The 18281-nt window shown below is 37.9% G+C and overlaps 1 protein-coding gene across 1 annotated transcript in view; it reads left to right on the top strand.

The window, feature by feature from the left end:
• The window catches only part of LOC115445794 (pecanex-like protein 1), a 32067-nt gene extending 14499 nt beyond the window's left edge, over nucleotides 1-17568 (top strand). The window contains 19 exon segments of the mRNA XM_037437510.1: nucleotides 1115-1271; nucleotides 1545-1670; nucleotides 1905-2021; nucleotides 2494-2646; nucleotides 2994-3190; nucleotides 4077-4246; nucleotides 4362-4532; nucleotides 5100-5247; nucleotides 5606-5757; nucleotides 6091-6274; nucleotides 6643-6812; nucleotides 7140-7279; nucleotides 7754-7864; nucleotides 8193-8293; nucleotides 8881-9003; nucleotides 9151-9216; nucleotides 9547-9686; nucleotides 10898-11321; nucleotides 12886-17568. Coding sequence (XP_037293407.1) covers nucleotides 1115-1271; nucleotides 1545-1670; nucleotides 1905-2021; nucleotides 2494-2646; nucleotides 2994-3190; nucleotides 4077-4246; nucleotides 4362-4532; nucleotides 5100-5247; nucleotides 5606-5757; nucleotides 6091-6274; nucleotides 6643-6812; nucleotides 7140-7279; nucleotides 7754-7864; nucleotides 8193-8293; nucleotides 8881-9003; nucleotides 9151-9216; nucleotides 9547-9686; nucleotides 10898-11321; nucleotides 12886-13026 — 2991 coding nt within the window. The 3' untranslated portion in view covers nucleotides 13027-17568.
• Nucleotides 17569-18281: the final 713 nt, after the last annotated feature.

Genomic DNA, 18281 nt, shown 5'->3' with positions numbered 1-18281 from the left:
AATAATACTTTGTAATTCAAAGTGTTGGATGTTGTTTCTACTGTTTGTGGGCGCCCGTATCGCTTACCATCAAGCGAACGGCAAGCTCGTCTCGTCATTCAAAATAATAAAAATGATAGATTCTCTCTTTTTTGCAATTAGAGTGGTAAAATTTTATAAGACAAATGTAATTTGTTTAATTTTTTCTTTCTTGACAGGAAAACTAGAGCAATAAAAAGTGTATTTAGTTACGTGTGTAAACCATGTGATGAGTTGTAGTTTGAACTCTATAATCATAAGAAATTAAAAAAAATGGATGGTGTTGGACATTTATAATATAGCAACAAAATTCGAGACGTTTGTTATCTTTATTCTTATCTATTACAGCTTAATGTAGTATAATTAAAATTTCAATTGTTGAGCTTATCTCAATTCGCATATTAGGCTAATTTCTAATTCGAGTCTTTCATGCTATATACGAAGATAACTCTCTGTATCAAATATTTATTATGACACACAGCAACAAAATATAAGTACTACATAGCTTCTTTTTTTAATCGACTTCAAAAAAAGGTGGAGGATCTCAATTCAACTGTATTTTTTTTTATGATTGTTACCTCAGAACTTTTGTTTGGTTGAACCGATTTTGATGATTATTTTTTTATTTGAAAGCCGGTGTTTCCCTGTGGTCCCCTTCATTGTTGTTGGACCCTTAACTTCGGAGATACATTAGAAAATTCTTAAAATGATGTCAACTATGATGTCTTCTATGTTTACTGATTTTTACAAACACAAAAAAATTAAAACAAAAAATTATACCGCCCCCAAAAACCACTAAAAACCAAAAAATAATTTAATATTACCTATACACTAGTTACCAATTTCGGATACGATGACTAATTAAGACTTAGGAACCAATAGCGTGGAACATCGGCGCGCTGGACTTTAAACTGGGTTTTCCTTTAAAAGTCTATTGTATACGTATCGCATCGTAGCTGTATCGAGAGCATTTCTTTCGATACGCAACATTGTATTCGTTTGTATCGATACACCACATCGTAATATAAAACCTCAAGTCAAACCGACCAATCACGAGTGTGCTCGACTTGTGCGTCTGTATGTACGTGTGTTGCAGATCCAGTTCGTGGTGACGTACATAGCGCCGTGGCAGATCACGTGGGGCAGCGCGTTCCACGCGTTCGCTCAGCCTTTCTCGGTGCCGCACTCCGCCATGTTGTTCCTGCAGGCGGCTGTATCTGCGCTGCTGTCCTCACCGCTCACGCCTGCGTTGGGTAAATATTAGTGTTACTCTATCTGGACCACTTCACGTACCATCCGGTTCAGTGGGGTCAATTTGCCCTATCTATCTATCTAGGTTTAGTTTTACTATTTGAGTTTTGCACCTTCGGAACAAACTAATTTTTGGTCTAATTTTCAATGTATTGTCCAAAATTTCCCATATATCAATACAGCATGACATACATCATAACTCAAAATAAGAGCAGTAATAATAAACAAAATACAGTCTTCAAGCAAAAGTACATAGAAGTTATTTTACTTCGCAGGAAGCGCGATATTCATGACGTCATACGTGCGCCCCATAAAGTTTTGGGAGCGCGACTACAACACCAAAAGGGTGGACCAGAGTAACACGAGATTATCATCACAGCTGGAGAGAAATCTTGGAGCGGGTCTGTACACTATCATTGATTCAAAATTTTAAGTTATTTTTTTGTATTAGAAATATACAAAAATAACTAAAAAAAAACACGTCACAGATTGATATTAGATCAGAATACATATAGATATTAAAAGCACTTACACATGATCAATATTACTAAAATATAGTATTCATTATTAATTCCTACAAAACTACTTCTTTATAAAAATAAACCAGCCTGTATATCGTTGACTTCGGTTTCCAGACGACAACAATCTGAACTCGATATTCTACGAGCACCTGACGCGTTCGCTGCAGCACTACTTGTGCGGGGACCTCATGCTGGGCCGCTGGGGGCAAGTGCAGCAAGGGGACTGTTTTGGTAAAACATACTTTATATTTAGAATAGTAAAACTTATTATTAGTTTCCTGTTTGATCGGTATCGAATAGTTTTACGCCTATTAATCCCCTAATATTCATGATGCCATTCTTATTGGTAATCGATTTCCTAAACTCATTTTGGTGGACGACTGCAGGGCTGCATCATGCATTGCTTTGGTTTACGAGTTCTGCATCGATTTGCTACGGTTTATGGGGAATCGTAAACCGTACCATTTTGCTGGTGTTATTCAATTTAATACGAGAAGAAACATAAACTAAATAAATTGATATTAACAAGAAATTATTAAATAGAATTATCTGTGTTGTCTCGTAATTTTCCTATTGTATTTAGTCACATAAAAAGAAAGACTAAAACACCAGAAAAGACCAGATAAATATTGATGGTCATGTTGAAACTTTATAATTCAACCCAATGTCTAAATTGTAAGAAGTTCTGTCTGTTACTTTCCAGTGTTAGCATCAGATTACCTGAACTGTCTGGTCCACATAGTGGAGATGGGCAATGGTCTAGTGTCGTTTCAACTGAGAGGACTCGAGTTCCGAGGCACTTACTGTCAGCAGAGGGAAGTGGAAGCGATATCGGAAGGCCCTGAGGAGAGTAGTGGTGAGGTTTTTAATAAGCGATCTCAATTAATCGTTTAATCTATTGCAAAAAATTACCAATCAAAACAGTTATTTTTGGCATACCTACAAATGACTTATTTTATTGACTTATTGGACTTGATGAGTAAGATAGAATTAATGTTTCTTTATGAAAGTTATTTTTTCGATATTGATATGTGGGATGTCAATCCAGGCGGTTGTATATATGTGTGCTGCAGCTGTTGTAACAAGAGTGTGTGTGTGTGCGTGCGTGCGTGCGTGCGTGCGTGTGTGTGTGTGCGTGCGTGTGTGTGTGTGTGTGTGTGTGTGTGTGCGTGTGGACACGTTGAGACGGTGTGCGGTGTGCAGAGGGCGTGTGCGGCGGGTGGTGGTGGTGCGGCGGGCGCGCGCTGTCGCCGGGCGCGGCGTGGGCGCTGCGCTGGCTGGCGTGGCAGCTCGCCAGCGCGCGCTACGTGCTCGAGGGCTACTCCGTCTCCGACAACTCCGCCGTCTCCATGCTGCAGGTCTTCGACTTCCGCAAGGTGCTGCTCACCTACTACGTCAAGGTACTTCCTACTGTTCACCACCAGCTGTTCCATATAAACATACTAATTACATGTTACACAGACACCATTTTTTGGGTAACACCGTCATAATACATTTGTGTGTGCTGTTTAATTGTTTGTAATTACAAAAAATATATAATTTAAAATTATAATTTAAAGTTATCTGGAACACTCTGTTTATAAACAGGGTGTTCCAAATAACTTGTGTGGCGGTACAATTAGTGTATACACCACTATCTCGTCAACATCAATGGAACTGCGAGAAGACCGACATAGTGTTGACACAATTGTAGTGGTATTATACAGCAATCACACTAGATGGCGATAGACGATACTGGCTTGTGATTGCAGAATTTGCGCTACGCGCAATATATATACCATTTCCGAATAGGAACCGTAGGAGGGGCTGCGGCTGGTAACAAGCAACATCTGCCTGACTGCATTGACGTATATTATATAGACACGAACGTCCATATAAACTATTTGTTCAAAATCTGAACTAAAATGGCAACCAAAACGTCACTGTGATAACCTATTTATACACTTGAATAACAAATAATGTTACTTATTTGATTTGATTCTTATGTCATGAGCGCCACTTCGTACACAACCACAAGCTGTTAATGTTGACGCTACTAAAGTAAGTTTGAAGAGATTGCAGTTCAATTCAGTTGAATACAGTAAATGTTGGGAACGCCAAATCTAGTACGTAGTACATATATATCGATGCCTGACTGGAAATTTTTCCTTCTCTAGAGAAACACAAACATCTGTTTCTCTTTACTCCATTAAACTTGTATTGTATTTATAATCTTAATTTTTTCTATTAAATAGGAAAATGTATAATATATTCTCCTTACTTATAATATTATGATTATGTTAACAGAGTATAATCTACTATACTATCCAATCTAATAAATTGGAAGAGTGGTTATCATCGCCCGTCATCGCAGAGGCACTGAAACCCATGAACGAGAGAAACTTCGTCGATCTAGACCCGATATTCAACGTGAATTTGGATGAAGATTACGACTTCCGGGCATCTGGTATCACAAGGTTGGTTTGGAGAATTAGTGTTATTACTGTTTTATGATGTATACAGAAGAGTTTTTTTGTATTTAGTTTATGGTTTGAGTAGAGTAATAAGATGTGTGTCGGTGCGCGTGCGCAGGTCCCGGTTCTGCGCGGTGTACCTGGAGTGGGTGGGGTGGTGCTGCGGGCGGCGCGGCGGCGCGTGGCGGCGCGCGGCGGCGCGGGAGTCGGCGCTGCTGACGCTGTGCTTCGCGCTGAGCCTGCTCGGCCGCCGCGCGCTCGCCGCCGCGCAACACCTCTCCGCCTCCAGGTGCTGCGCCCATCTTACCTCACCGACGTATTGCGCAAGAACTTGTGAATTATCGCTTGCTTTAACGGTGAAAGAAAACATCGTGAGAAAACCTGCATACCTGACAAATTCTCTATAGGAATTTTCGAGGGTGTGTGAAGTCTACCAATCCGCACTAGGCCAGCGTGGTGGAATAAGGCCTAATCCCTCTCAGTAGTAGAGGAGGCCCGTGCCCAACAGTGGGACAGTATTGATACAGGGCTGATATTATTACTATATTATTATATACATATGCAACTTGCCGCAAGGCTTGTAAGCTTCCAGACATGCAGTAGTTATTTTGCTATGATTTTTACTATTAAAAATTACTTGCGGAAGTTAGCTTCTAAGTTTTCTTCACAAAACACAATATAGTACAAATTTCAAATTGAGATAAAAAAAATTCTTCGTAGTTTTGTATTGATGTTTGGTTTGTAAACATTATATTGAAATTTCCACACTTAAAAGAAAAACAACCTGTATATCTTTGGTACTCCCATTAAACATTAAAACATTAATATCAATATGTAATAAACTGTTGTATTTCAGCGTGGAGTTCTTCCTATACGGGTTACACTCGCTGTTCAAGGGCGACTTCCGGATTACATGCGCACGCGACGAATGGGTGTTTACGGACATGTCGTTGCTACATTCGGTACTCGCGCCCGCGATACGAATGGCGCTCAAACTGCACCAGGTATGTATAGGTTATTAGTTTTTGCTCGTGGCTTCGCCCACGTGTCGCTATATATTATCCTAGGACAAAAATTTTATACTTCCTTCTTAGGCTTTGGTTATTCAGTGGTTCTACTGCGAAAGCGTAACAGACAGATAAATATAAGTCAGAAGTATGGACATATGAATAAATCGTTGGACAAATTATTTGTCGAATGTTTGACGTTCAATGTCATTTTTAGGCTAAATAATTTTAAATTTACGTATCGATTTTATTTATCAGCAGGATCAGTATAGAATAATATAATGTGGGGATATAGTTTTACCCATTATATCATAGCAATCGTAGAACCTTAATACTATAAATGCGTTTGTTCCAGGACCACTTCATGTTCCCGGAGGAGTACTGCAGCAGCGCGGCGCTGTACGCGGCGATCTCGTCGCACGCGCAGCGCCTCGTGATCTGCCACGAGGCCGCGCCCGCCTGGCGCCACAGCGTGCTGCGCGGCGCGCCGCACCTGCTGGCGCTGAGGTACTGGCACTGGCTCATATGTGGCCGACGGGGAGGATAACCTATTTGCCATCGGAATGATTGGAATGTTAGCCGGCTAACATGACAGCTACATGACATTACGCGTGTCACGGAAAAAATATTATGTAATAAATAATAAGGTTATATTCTCGTGATACGCGTAATGTCATGTAACTATCATGTAGCTGTCATGTTAGCCGGATAACATGTCAAGCATTAAGTAGCTAATTGTACTTCGGAAATGGATAGCGTAGAAAATTAAAATGTATACGGGTCATTTTTGACCCATTTTATGTCAATAACCAATAACAATTTTTTTTTTATTATCTAAAGGCACGTGATGGATGAAGGCAACGACGACTACAAGATAATAATGCTGAACAAGCGCCATCTAGGTTTCCGCGTCATCAAACTGAACCGGGAGTGCGTGCGCGGCCTGTGGGCGGGACAACAGCAGGAGCTCGTGTATCTGAGGAACAGGAACCCGGAGAGGGGGTCCATACAGAACGCTAAACAGGTGAATACTCCGCTTATTTGTAATCTTACACCTGTATTCATAAACTAGATTCAAGTTGTATCTCATTATAGCCAATCACAATGGTCCTATGTGAAGTGTGAAGGCTTCCATGTCGTCAGCAATGAGAAACAGAGTTATCACAGCAATGCTCCGTCCTTAAATAGATAATGTATACACGAATATGGGCGTTAATCTTTTTATAATATAGGTGTAGTATTTCGGTATCTTTAGCCTAAGTTTTTTGACCGGGAAATTAAATTGATTCGGCTGATTCGCTAAACATTTTCCTATACCAACCGATCAACTGTTTCGATTTATCTAGGCTGGTACGAAATTTATAATTGTCTAATAACTGGTTTGTTCCCCAGGCGCTGCGCAACATAATAAACTCGTCGTGCGACCAGCCCATCGGGTACCCTATCTACGTGTCGCCGCTGACGACGTCGTACGCGGACTCGTCGCCGGCGCTGAGCTCGCTGGTGGGCGGCGCCGTCACCGCCGCCGCGCTGCGACGCGCTCTCAAGGCGCTGTGGACCAGGTCAGTGCGATACATGTACAAACGTACGCGAGATAACTGGACTCTTCTATTTAAGTAATGTTCGTACAACATGCTTGTGACTGTTCTATATGATTGGGAGGTATCAGTTATGATCGACAAAGTTTACCACCGTATATATTGTGTACGGTAATCCTGTTCACCTGAATTGATATGTAAATAATAATTGAGCTGCTATAATTTTGTGTTACTACAGTTTTTAATAATTTTTTTATGATTAATGGACAGTGAAGACATTTTAGTTTAATCTAAAAGTGAGCATACTTATCAAAGCGTTGGTACCTGGTAGTAACGACACGATGTGTGTAGGATCCGTCGCCGCTGCGGCGAGGGTTGTTCGAGCGGTGCGGGTGGCGCGGGGGGCGCGGGCGCGTGCGAGGCGGGCGAGGGCGGCGCCGCGCGCGCCACGCCGCGCCACAACGCGCTGCACCTCTCCAGGACCTCGCTCGGTACGTGCACCACGCTTTGTCACGGCCAGTACTAATACACTTTATTTTCAATAAATATTTTAGTCCGCCTACAAGGTGAACGGACGACCTGGCTAAGGTCGCAGGAAGTCGCTGGATGCAGGCCGCTTCCAACAGGTCGACGTGGAGATCCTTGGGGGAGGCCTATGTTCAGCAGTGGACTTCCTGTGGCTGAGATGATGATGATGATGATATTTTAATGTTTGTTTTTTTTCTTAATATTAAATGATACACGCAATTGTAAATTGTATTGATTAATAAAAATATATAATGAGTTTAACTGTGGTGACTAATTTAGGTCAAAATTGACCCGGATTATTATTGACCCACTTTGTTAAATATTGTCTCTGATGAGTCAAAGCCACCTCATACTAGATTACATTTTACTGAAGCCACGAAAAACGAGACCTCATCGATCTACTATAAGACCATATATGCCAAGTATTGTATCCACAGCTGGTACAAGAGGGAGTCTCGCGAGCGCGGGCAAGCCGACGTCGTCGACGCTCGCGTCTCTAGCAGGACTCCTGAGGGAACACTCGCATGAGAGAACCCAGGATGACTCGGGTATTCAACAAAAATATATTTTGTTTTTATTTAAAACACCTCATGAGTGATAGTAAACTTTGTAGGTATTTCATGATAACAAAATTCTGTTCTCTGTTCTGCTCCAGTCAGAAGTCTGGTTCATTGTCGTGATCCATAGAAATTCTTTTGAGGAGATGGAAACCGTTTATTGATATCGGAATTGTTTACATAAAAAAATCCAATTGTTATCTTCATTATTCTCGGTTAATTCTCTTTATCTGATCTGGAGATAGCTCTTTTCATTTTTTTAATATCTTTTCAATTGAAAACAACCATATTTATACTTATTTTGATGTATTGTTTACAGCGTCAGGAACAGTAGAGAGTGAGGCGCGGCGGCGCGTGGATGAGCGCGCCACACGCGGCGTTAGGGCCCCGCGTACCAGACCTCTGGATGATTCGCGACAGGTAAGTGACGATTCTGGTTGTTTTAATGTAAACTTTTAATTTTAGGTCATTAAATTTATTTTGTTGTATGTTTATATAGCTCGTAAAGATGTAGAGTTTTTGAATGAAGACATAATATAGAAAGCAGAGGGTGGTAATAAATTGTATTGTAAGCAAAGATGTTAATGAGATTTTGAATATGATGGAAAGCAAAGAACGGTAATAAATTGTATTTATTTATTTATTTATTTGGACAAACAGTAGTTGTTACATTGTAGCATGGATACAAAAATCGTTACAAAAAATATAATTCAATGTACAACACTTTAAGTTGTCACAGCATGCACACATAATAACGTGTATTTTTCTCGGTAAATAAACATATTGAGAACGATATTACAACAAACTTAAGACAAAAACAAACGAAATGATATTTAAAATTTAAAGAAGATATTACATAAATTAAATAGCAAACTTAAAACAAATGAAATTATATGTAACGAATTAAAAGTAAATTATTAATTGTGAAAAAATTCATAAGTGGGAGATTAACAAACTAATATTATATGAATATGTATATGATATATATGGGTTGTGCGCCTGCGCAGGCCGGCTGTCGTCGCGCGCGCCGCTCGCGCTGCAGCAGCGCCGCGCGCACGCGCCCCGCGCACGCGCCGCACGCACCGCACGCGCCGCACGCCGCCCGGCTGCACGCACACGACGACCACCAGGTACACACGGAGAGACGGACATGCATGCACAAGTACTACCCTACATAATATTCACTATATTGACTACAACAATCTGCGTAACAAATGCGCAACACAAACAGCAAAAGCACTAACCGTTATATTAACTAGAAATATAATTTTGTACAGGCATCTACCGGCAGCAACTGGGAATGTGGACCGCGGGACCAGCCGAGACGGGCTGCCAGCGCCAAGGTAAGTGATATTTCTGCCTTCGTACAGAATAAACTCTATCCTAACTTATTTAAACTCAGTTTCCACTAACAATGTCTAGTTTAAATGTGATGAGAAATTTCATTGATTTAATCAATTTACTCTTGTCTCAACTGCAATGGATCTTGGAACTATTTTTACCCAACTACCGAGATAGAATAATGCTTTGTTTGATCCCGTTTGATCTAATATATCTTGCTCCAATTCACTGCGTCGCTTCCGTTCCACTTCCCTCCACCAACCTTATTTCCATGAAGATATCAATAAGACTATTTCAGCATAAACAATAATTTCAATCATATTTGTTACCAGGTAGCGGGTCGCTGCCTGCCCAGCGCGGAGTCTTCCCTCGAGGACCTGACCCTGTCGGCAGCGGGTCTGGACCTCTCGCTCTCGCTGCCAGACTGCAAGATCATAGCCAACAGGAACGCAAGGCAAGCCGCCACTACCGGGTATTGTGTGCCACTCTCATTAACGGCTTGGGAGATGGGTTGTAGGGTATAATACTTGGTTATACACATACATGTTCCATTGACCGTGTGCTGTCAGTGTTTCATTTGGCGTTGGACAATCTCGTCTTAACCAAATTACGCTTTATTTTTTATTGCTTTAAATGACAAGACGAGCTTGCCGTTCGCCTGATGGTATGCGATACGACCACACATAAACAGTAGAAACACCATCCAACACATTGAATTACAAATTGGTAGTAGTCCATTGCCGCCATCCTGAGATATGAGTTGTTAAGTCTTATTATGTCCAGTATACAATTTCCTTCAAACCGGAACACAACAGTGACTTCACTACTGCTTGGCGGCATAGGTAGACATTGCGGTGATACCTACCCAGGCGGACTCTCACATATGAGAGACCTACCTGAGTAGTATTATTCCCACCATAATACATGTTAGTATCGTGGTCTCTATTAACAAAAAAGACAACTTGTTTAATTCTGTCGATAGTCAGTAAACGTTTTATTTGATTGACAATTACATTTTAACCCATTTGCCATCGGAATGATTGGAATGTTAGCCGGCTAACATGACAGCTACATGACATTACGCGTGTCACGGAAAAATAACCTAATTATGTAATAAATAATAAGGTTATATTCCCGTGACACGCGTAATGTCATGTAACTGTTATGTAGCTGTCATGTTAGCCGACTAACATGTCAAGCATTAAGTAGTTAACTATACTTATGGTGAGGTACATGATAGTTAATTTACGTCCAGGTTAGTATACGCAGGGACGTTTTATGTCTGACAGCATTCAGTTCGGTCGGAACACGAATGTGTGTGAACAAAGTATTCAAAAATATTAACCTAATGACAGCACAGATGAGGAAAGTTATCGATATTTAACTTATCAAATTATCGATATTTGTTATTTAATTTAACCACTAATTGATGGAACTGTAGTTAAACTGTGTTTTGTCCTGCATGTCACTCAGTATAGACAAAACTCAGTGTAACTACAGAGAAAAGCAAGTCACACAATCATTATTGATGTCGCATGATGCATGCCATTATTTTTATTACCAACAAAACTGTTATGACATTTTAAACAAATCATTAATGATTAACGGTTTTATGTTTTTTTTTTTTTATATTTGACGCAGTTTATTTTGAATTAACAGCTAATATAATGTTTATTTTTCCAGGTATTTCATGAACGAAGGGACGTCGAAAGACCTATCGAAACTCAGCAAAGAAATACGACACGAGCGAGAGAGCTACAGAGAACTGACCGGCCGATATATAGAGAAACCGGAATCAATACCTCTGAAAGAAACCCACTACTCGGACCTATCGAACAAGGAGTCGATACTCAAAAAAGAAGCTAAAAAAGATCCTAAAAACAAAGAGATAAAGACTAAAATCAAACGCTCAGATTCGGGTCGAAGTGAGTTCAAGATCAACGTTAGTGTGGGTAGTAAGGTGTTGATTGTGGAGCCTCTTGGAGTGTACGATTGCATTAACTTGGGGAGGAGGATCGATGTGCAGTGGCCCTCGGAGTACCAGCGAGAGAGGGGCGGGAGGAATTATTGGGGCAGTTGGGTGCCAATGGCCGGCATGGATGGATTGGTAAGTGAAAATCTTTATAATAGGAGACCGTCCTGTGTTTGATTTTGTACATTATTCTATATGTGATGGTTAATAATACTAAAAAGAAACCCTCCTGCGAAAACTGCATTAAAATTGGTTAAAAAATGAGCCAGTAATTCATATTTCAAATATTACTATGTGCCGAAGTGGGCGCGAAGTGGGAATATCGCTTCATCCCTTTCTTTCGTACGCGTCGTAATGCCCGATGACGTCACACGTGGGTATTGCGCCTCTTCTCTGTTTCATGTTATTTACCCCTTCTACCGAAATTGAAAGGCTTATAACTTGTTGATTTCTTACCGGATTTAAATAATTCTTTCTGTGTTATAATTTATATAACTCAAATATTTGATAATAATAAAGAACAAAAATGAGTCCGGTCCCATATTTGGGTATTGTTACTTATTTCACGGACGTTGGTGAAGCGAGATAAATACGGAGAAACTGTTTATTACGTATTTAGCTCGCTTACGATATTAAGTGAAATAACGCGGCAGTCTTATGTGACACTCGCATTGATCGTGGCAGACAACTAACGTCAAACATTAGAAAGAAAAAAAAAAGAATTTACCGGCTTAATGACATCACGCACACTTCGGCTCCCTCGTCACTCTTTACAATCTGTCGTTAACAGGTATAGTGTAATGGTTTTGTCTGTATACTAGTATAATTTGAAAGGCTAAGCAACTTGAGCGTGATTTTTTTTAACAAAAATGAAGCCAAGATAAGATGTACTGGTGGTAGGTCTCTCATATGTGGGAGTCCGCTTGGGTAGGTACCATCGCAATGTCTATTTCTGCCGCCAAGCAGCAGTGTGTAGTCACTATTGTGTACCGGTTTGAAGGACATTGTAGTCAGTGTAACTACTGGACATAATGAGACTTAACATCTCATGTCTCAGGATGGCGAGCGCAGCGGAATACCAAACAATACTTTATAATTCAAGGTGTTGGATGGTATTTCTACTGTTTATGGGCGGTCGTGTCGCTTACTATAAGTCGAACGGCAAGCCCGTCTCATCATTCAAAGCAATAAAAAAGAGATGCGGAAACATACACTGATTCCACATATGTTTATAACTTAGTGTGACAAAAAATATTGCTCAAATCGATTAGCCTTACACCCATAGATTGTGATGAAAGGGATGTTAGAGAGAGAAAGAGATGTTATTTCAGTTTAATTTAGTTAACACAGGAATTGTTTACAACAATAGTAACAAATATTTTATTTTTTATTTTATTATAGTACAGGGAACAAACAGTATAATAAACACAAATAAATTAATACAAATTACTTAATACATAATACCAATAAAGTATCCAACATCTAAAAAACGTAAAGGAATGATATCCCAAACAGTTGGACATATTTTCAGATATTTTATAATGTCTCGTCAAATGGCCATTACACAAGTCACAAACTCATAATTTTGCCCTATTATTATCTTTGTAATTCGTAAATATTTTTTTTTTTTTAATTTCCGTTTAGATAAATGAAAATAGTATCTGTCGCCTCTACAATAAGAGTTATATTAACATAACAGGTGGTGCATAAATGGACGCCGAACCATCGAGATCCGAAACTCCGCTCCCACGTGGACAAGAGCATACTTCTCATACAAATCGACGATAAGTTCGTGCCCATAGCGGAGAACTGCGTGCAGGACCTAGGCGATGAAGTGTGAACCTTATGCGCAAGGTAACACGGTTCTAATTAACGTGATAACATAGAATTTACGAAACGTATAGTTATGTATGTAGATGTAAATATGATTTTGCGCTGAAATTATCAACCGTGCTTAAATAAATCAGTAATTTGTTTTCTATCTAGTTGGTAGAGTTTGATTTTTTATAAATTACACAGTTAAAACTTGACTGGTCCAGATAGTGTGTATAGAGTAGTCCATTTTCGGCCAAATAAAGAATTAACGTGCCAAGACCATTCCTCCGAATTTTACCGACGTTACTTGGTCATACATTTATACTAATATTAAAAAAGGTAAAGTTTCTAACTTTGTTTGTAGGGTGTAATCTATGAAACTATGGAAATGATGTTGAAAATTCTTTAATAGGAAGCTACATTACTTTCTCACGTTGAGGCGTGGGCCAAAGCTAGTTCACTACAAACAGAATGCTATTTGTCAGATCAAGATATATTTTTTTATCATAATAATATGACCACCATTGGTATTTGCATATTTACAACTACATACATAATTCGTTTCATATCGCTACCATAGACAAGTTCCTTTATTTTGTGAAATTATCGATAGCAAAGTATAAGACTTAAGCCATTACAAATAAAAGTGGCATCTGTTTAGTTTTTTTTTTTTTTTTATTATAAAAAAGGCCGTGGGAAACTTATGAATTTGATTATGATTGATTACTTTAAGGCTTAAATTGGCCATGTTTGATGCTATGCCAGAATCTATATGTGTTAAAGTCGAATATTATCGACATCAATGTGAAGAAATGAATATTCAGTGACTAATAAAATGTGTGATTTTTAAAGAGAGTTGATTGACACCCATTTCGAATGATAAAATTATTATGAAGTACATAATACGTGTATACTTTAAACTGTTTTGTCCCTTTCTCTCCTACATAAAATGCTGAGTGAAAGAGACGAAACGTTTTTGAAAAACTGATCTAAAAAGCTTTTAATTAAGAGGTTACATGTATAAATACTCTTATGTGACACATTATGAATATTGTATTAATATTATTTGCATAAAATCCATCGTTGTATATAAGTACCTAACGTAAGCTTTTTTCTGACGCTACTGAGCGTACTTTGACTGTGGCTGCCTCAAAAAAATATTGAAAATTAGCATTGGTTACATTTCTTTATTTTTACTTTTTCTTTTACAAACAGCTACATGTACCATCGAAATAAAACTATTCTGCAGCCTTCATGGTGATAGGGCAAACTGACCATGAAGGCAACAAAGTCTTCAAAACGGGAAAAATTCATATATAAAAAAAAAAAAAACAATAAAATCCAAAAATAGTTCCATTTCGATGTCTATCATTGGCGTTAACATAAAAAATCATTAAGCTGCATCCACACAGTTGCAGAACAATAAGATAAATTTCTGAATTCAACGTGAAATCACTTACCCCTTATTCATATGGGTTTTTTTATTAAGGATGGAGTAAAGCTGCGATAACAAGTCTGTTTCTCAGTGCTGACGGCATGGCAGTATTCGTAGTGCGTAGCCATAGGGCCGTTGTGATTGGCTAATATTGTTGTATCTCAACATAAGCCAATCGCAACGACTCCATGTCTGGCTGCCGTGCCGTCAGCACTGAGAAACAGACTTATCACAGCTTTACTCCGTCCTTAGATAAAAAACGTCTATGAATAAAGCGGTTAATGTTTTAAATTGACTATTGAAACAGCATTACATAAATGACATCTTTCGCCTGCATTGCCGTGTTCCAGTCGCCTGCCTAGGTCTCCCAGCTTAAATTTACCATTCGTACATTCCCACCTATATGTCCCTTGCTTGCTCGGAGTGCTTCATGCCGATCGGTTTACTAAATGCCAATGCTTGCTATTGTTCAATACTTAAGAGTTATCTACATGACGAATATTGTTTTACAAGCTATTTTTTTTTACCATTATAAGTAATATTACTGTGAAATAACTATTTGAGTGTCAGTAACAGTCAAAATAATATTACGGTGTCCGCTTCTTTGAGTGTGAGTAGATGTTTAGCATTACTTTAAATGTAAATAAATTTGTAAATAATGTAAAAATATATATAAAAAATGTATATTCATGTCTTTAATATATGGTGAAACTAAACCGTACGGTATGTAAGTAGAGACATGTTTTTTTTTATTTTTGTTATTTTTTTTTTCTAAATTCGTTTTCTCCCTTTAGTTAAGTGAAACGATTCGCTCCCAAATATGATGTTAGTCTCACGACACCAAATGTATGTATTTAAATTATTTATGAATGAGAATTATGTAAGTGAGGAAGGGCGCACACTTGCGGAATAATACACAAAAAATACACAGCTTGAAGAATAATTATATAATTATGCTGGTGAATTATGTAAGACGTTGCTCACCGTGCCGGGGCATTCTGTGAATGATTATTGTTTGAATCATAGTATTGTAAAGGACAGATTTTAAAAATAATTTGAAAAAATATTCTTAAAAACATAAACTTAATTTATAGCAATAAATCGCACACATAGTTTTGTAAATGCTGATTATATTCATATTTCTAATTACTCAGCTTTTATAGCTCATAAATATAACTTTATAAAGTCGATACAAATATAATAAAATAGAATTTTTCGTAAATGTATTATCATTTAAAAGAATAGTATACATTGTACATAGGCATATGCTCATACGACCAAGGTCTTCCTGTATACAGTAAACAAAGATACACGCTTGTGTATTATAACAACAGTGTGCACTCGCCTCAAATAACGTTAACTGTTGTTAGATATGTATTATTGTGATGCATTTTATATATCTATGTATTGTGAACATTAAAAAGTTATGTTTTATGAATTTAAAATTAAAGCGAATTAAATTATCGATGTTGATTGTTCGGAAATATAATATGCTGATTTCAAAAAGTCAGACATGGTTTTCAAATTGTGTATTTTTCGTAATTCAACTCTATTTGATGGTTTGAAATATTAGTTCACATTATATTCATGTCATATTACTATCGTCTGTTAATATTGTTTTAGGGATTTCTAGACGTTATAGCTCAATCAGATAACATTACGTTCGGTTTTCGATATTTTTTGTAATTATTTTTCTTTTATATTTGCCTTGAGTGTAGGATTTCTCTATAGACATTATAGTAAATACAAATGCAGTATACATAAACTTATACGACGATCTACAAAACCTTTCCCATTTCTCAAAATTGATACTAATTTCGATAGAGTTCTTGAACTATCGTTTGACAATATTAGCAGACGGTAAGTAGGTTTTGACGCTATCTTTGACACTCCGTACGATGACACGACCGTGTTTTCATGAGATTCGTTAGTGTTTCTGATATTGCAACCAAAAAAACGTTTTAAGAAATGAAATTTTCATTTTTTTTTTATCTATGGTATTATTTCTTATGATTTTGTTCTAATTAATTCTCCTTCCGTCCGACCTAGACATTTGGCCGTGATTTATTAATTATACTTTCAATAAAATACGTTAATTTGATTAATCATGGCAATACATTAGTTCATTTCCTACCCTAGTCTGTATTTGTCAAGATAGGCGTACTTTAAACGTACAGAAGAGAGAAGAAAGTATTCTATTTGTCCATTTACCCGTTTATTTAAAGAAACACGAGCGAATCCCACCAAATGAGTATATATATTCTCGAGTTGCCTTAATATATTTTAGACTGATTTTTTGTAATCGTGAGCGTATCTAAGCCAATGTGGTGTATGGCCATAAATTATATGGTCCAATGACAGGGCCGCATCTCACACAGGGAATTGGGGTCATAAATAAAATTGTCAACATTGTCATAATTGTCGGCAACATGATTTAGAGTGATGGAGATATTTCATTCACAAATTGGTAGTGAATTTGCAGAATTTGGATCTTCTTATCGTGTTCTTATTTCTTTTAAACTTTGAACAGAATAACGCAGTGTACTTACAACGTGCTCTAACCGCGGCGGTGTTACACTTTGTAACTGCAAATTTTTGTTGATCATATATAAAGAAAATATCATATTTTTCATATAAACATATCACTAGGGAAAATATTATTTAGGACCATTAATTTGTGAATGTATCAGAATTATACGCAGGTGTGGATTTGGGTATAAAGTTATATATAATAGCGCTCAATGTATCAATGTACTCATTTATTAGATTGCAATGTGTTAAATGTTTATAAATTTATGTCAAACGAAAGGGGGTCGTGGCCCACTACGCCTCCTGAATCCGCACCTGTTTCCTAATATGTAACGTGAAGCACAACATAAAGAGCAATTGTTGTTAATTGTTAATATCTATGTAAAAACGTAGTTTATAAGTTAAACGTTTCCATTGTATCATTTAGTGTAGATAGGCAGAATCCGTCCACATAAGTGAGATTTCTGCATATGCAAACGAGGCCTGTCACCTGCGCATACGCAGCGTGGCGCTTCAGTTCGAGGTAACAAGTGTAATCCGCCGTCACCGTACCGTTGTGTTACGTTATCAGAATAATCCACAAGTAAAATGGTACATGGTATTTTTCGTTTGTTTTATTTCGTCACCCTCTATTATAATATGAATATGTTAGGAAATTATCTTTGATTATAAAATACCTAATATAAATGTGTGAGCAGGATTTAGTTTTGAGGAACATATTCGTTATTCAAACATTCGGTGGAGTTTTTCTTTGATAATACTTTAAGTATTATAGCTGGTAAAGCCTAGCTGATGAGCGCCATCTGGCGAAAAACAATCTTTGATGTATTACACAATAATGCTTGCCTTAAAGACGTAGCTGAGACACGCACGAAACGACACGAATGCGTTGGCAACCCTTTATCCTGGACGAACTCTGATAATGTCTGTACGTCGTGTGGCCGAATTTGTCCATCTTGTGTTAGTCTTTAGACCCATAAAAGAAAATGTGTCAAGCTCCCATCGTTGACGCTGTTTAAATCTGAAGAAATATGAACGCAACCTCCTTGTTAGTGTAGTTTATTATGACTGCACAGGTTTCTTCTAAAAACAAAATACTGTACGCTTTGTCTTCTTCCATACTTCAACTCGTGTAATCTATACTTATAATAAATCTGTAGAGAGGTCAATTCTGTACATGAAATATATTTCCAAAATAACTATCAGGGGGTGATTAGGGATCGATACTGATGCCAAAAATGCAATTAGTAAAATTTTTGTCTGTCTGTCTGTCTGTATAACCGTTATAGAAACAAAAACTACTCGACGGATTTTAA

Source organism: Manduca sexta, chromosome 11, assembly GCF_014839805.1.
Source record: "Manduca sexta isolate Smith_Timp_Sample1 chromosome 11, JHU_Msex_v1.0, whole genome shotgun sequence".
In the NCBI taxonomy this organism is placed as follows: Eukaryota; Metazoa; Arthropoda; class Insecta; order Lepidoptera; family Sphingidae; genus Manduca; species Manduca sexta.
Note: the sequence above shows the minus strand (reverse complement) of the source record. Positions and strands in the feature narration are given on the sequence as shown.